Raw genomic sequence first — 2,315 nt, forward strand, 5'->3', positions numbered from 1 at the left:
TACTGGACAAAACACTGTCCCCACTCTTTAAGCTGGCAGTTAGGAATTGATTTCCCTGATATCTTTATAATAAAAAGCAGGAGTGTACCTTCACCACCTGTATCACAACCAGAGGTGCACGCAGCTCTGGAGTGACTCAATCCACTTGAGTTTGCTAGATGTTCACTCTAAAACTGAAAGCTATCAACAGCTGAAGGTCTTTTTTTTAAAAAAAACACAACACAAACACCAAAACCACACATACAAAACAAAACAACATCAGAACACATTCAAATAACACTCCTCTTCAGGTTTTTTTCCCTAGACCCCTGCCCTTATGGGTCACCTGTATTTCCACAGGAAACTGCTACACCTCGTGTGAAATTACTCCACTAAATCATCTTGTTCCTTATTTTCCAGCAAGGACATGCTCACATCTCCATTATTCTTTTCAGCTGGATCCCCACCGCCCTCCAATTTCTCTGATTTCTGATGAGCAAATGTGTATGTGTCATGGTCTGTGTCTGTCAGAGGAAGAGGTTCCTCAGTGTTAGAAGAGCGTTTAATGTCCTTCCTGAAGGAGAGTGGAGGTGGAGAAGGTGGCAAGCTACCCATGGGTCCATCAAAAGGCCGGTACACATCAACTTCTGGAGCAACTGAGCCATTGGATTCCTTCAGCAAGTGCCCGTAGACCATAGCATCATCAATAACTGCATAGACATGAGACTCATTGTTTTTCCTCTCTTTTCTGAACAAGCCTTGTTTCCTAGGCATCTCCGTATTCACGTTAGCATTGTACACTCCCACCATGGGATTCTGGCTTTTCTTCTTCCTGTCACAGAGTTGAAGTTGTTAACAGGCTAGAAACAGGTGGTGCGTTTGAACTCAATAATGGCAGCTTCTCTTTACCCATCCCAGCCACCCAAGGTCTGGCAGCCTTACCTGCACTGAAGGCTTAACTTGCAAACTAAGAAAAACAACTCTTGTGCCTAGACATGGGTTTTTTACAAAGTAGAAAATAAGACTGCACTATTTGGTTACCTACTGCTGCTCTGCTGACCCTGAAGTTTGCAAGATTAGCTCTAACTGCCTCCCAAGTACAGGGGCCCCAGCAGTGCAGTGCCCTGAGTTTCCAAACACCCACAGGCACTAGAAGGACCTAAAACCCATTAGATCCTCACAAAACAAGGCTGAGCACTGCTGAAGACCAGTAAGATAGTGGGACCTCTATGAAAGCCAAATGAACTTTTCTTGATTGCACTTTCTGGAGCGACTGTCCCCAGGATAGGAAGACCAAAGGCTGAACTGAAGATTTTAAAGCCTGTATTTATAAAGTTTTTCCCATGTGGCAAAAAAAAAATGTGCTTATAACTTCATATAGTCATCATATGACACAAATTAATTCCAGCTCTACAGCTCAGGACCCAATCACCCTGCCAGAACTGAGGGCAATGTGTTTCAGAGACCCCATGGATTCAGACTCTGCTTGCAGGAGTAACCTAGTTTTCTCCCCAGGGGCTCATCTTCTCTGCAGGAGTAACAGTACACGTTTGCTTTGCACAACCTAGTTTTCTCCCCAGGGGCTCATCTTCTAGCAAAATGCTCCCACTTGATATGCAAACTCCAGGAGAAGCTGCTGGAGGTTGTTTAGATGAAAAAAAAATAGTTCCCAATACATCTGAGTCGACAGCTTGTTTGAACAAAGCCATGTCTGGAGTCAGACGTGCAGCAGCCACATTCACTGGGACTGCGCTTCGCAGGAATCACTGACAAAGTCCAACCCGTATCTTACAAAAGAGCCAGAAGCCTGTGCTAAGGCCAAGGTAGGCAATCCACTGCAGGGTGAAGTAATGAGATACTGGGAAGGCTGCTCTACACCTAAAGTCAAACAATTCAGAATGAAGCAGCGTTCTTGGAAGCACACTACTCCTGCCACCAGCACATTGCCTACCTCGTGCTGCAGACCCTTGTTCAAGGGATCTATATCAACAGGTGAAACAGAGGGTCCAACAACTCCCCTGGAATGCCACCTTGAACTGCTAAGTTACACACAAAGAACTACGAACTTACTTCTTCTTAACACAGCACACAGTCAGTCCAATAGCCACCAGAACTCCAGCACCAGCCACCACAGCAAGTATCACTCCAAGGTCTGCAAAAAGACAAGGTTCGAGGACACTGAGCATGAGAGAAAAACAATCCAGCTTTCTCCTAGAAACCAGCTGGGTTTGAACCTACTCAAGACTCACTAAGCATACCAGCTGCCTGCAGAGCAGGGGTTTCCAAGCCATGCTCACTGTGGGGCAACAGAAGCCATTTCCAAGAGGCTGGAGGGG

At 45.7% G+C, this 2,315-nt stretch overlaps 1 protein-coding gene across 1 annotated transcript in view; it reads right to left on the reverse strand.

Annotated features, from left to right (window-relative positions):
* Positions 1–363: 363 nt before the first annotated feature.
* The window catches only part of CDCP1 (CUB domain containing protein 1), a 13,341-nt gene continuing 11,389 nt past the window's right edge, over positions 364–2,315 (reverse strand). The window contains exons 8-9 of the mRNA XM_009994113.1: positions 2,050–2,131; positions 364–811 (exon numbers count right to left, since the gene is read on the reverse strand). Of these exons, the coding sequence (XP_009992415.1) occupies positions 364–811; positions 2,050–2,131 (530 nt within the window). The remainder of the gene's footprint in view (positions 812–2,049; positions 2,132–2,315) is intronic.

This window comes from Chaetura pelagica, unplaced genomic scaffold, assembly GCF_000747805.2.
Source record: "Chaetura pelagica isolate M959 unplaced genomic scaffold, ChaPel_1.0 scaffold642, whole genome shotgun sequence".
Classification (NCBI taxonomy): domain Eukaryota; kingdom Metazoa; phylum Chordata; class Aves; order Apodiformes; family Apodidae; genus Chaetura; species Chaetura pelagica.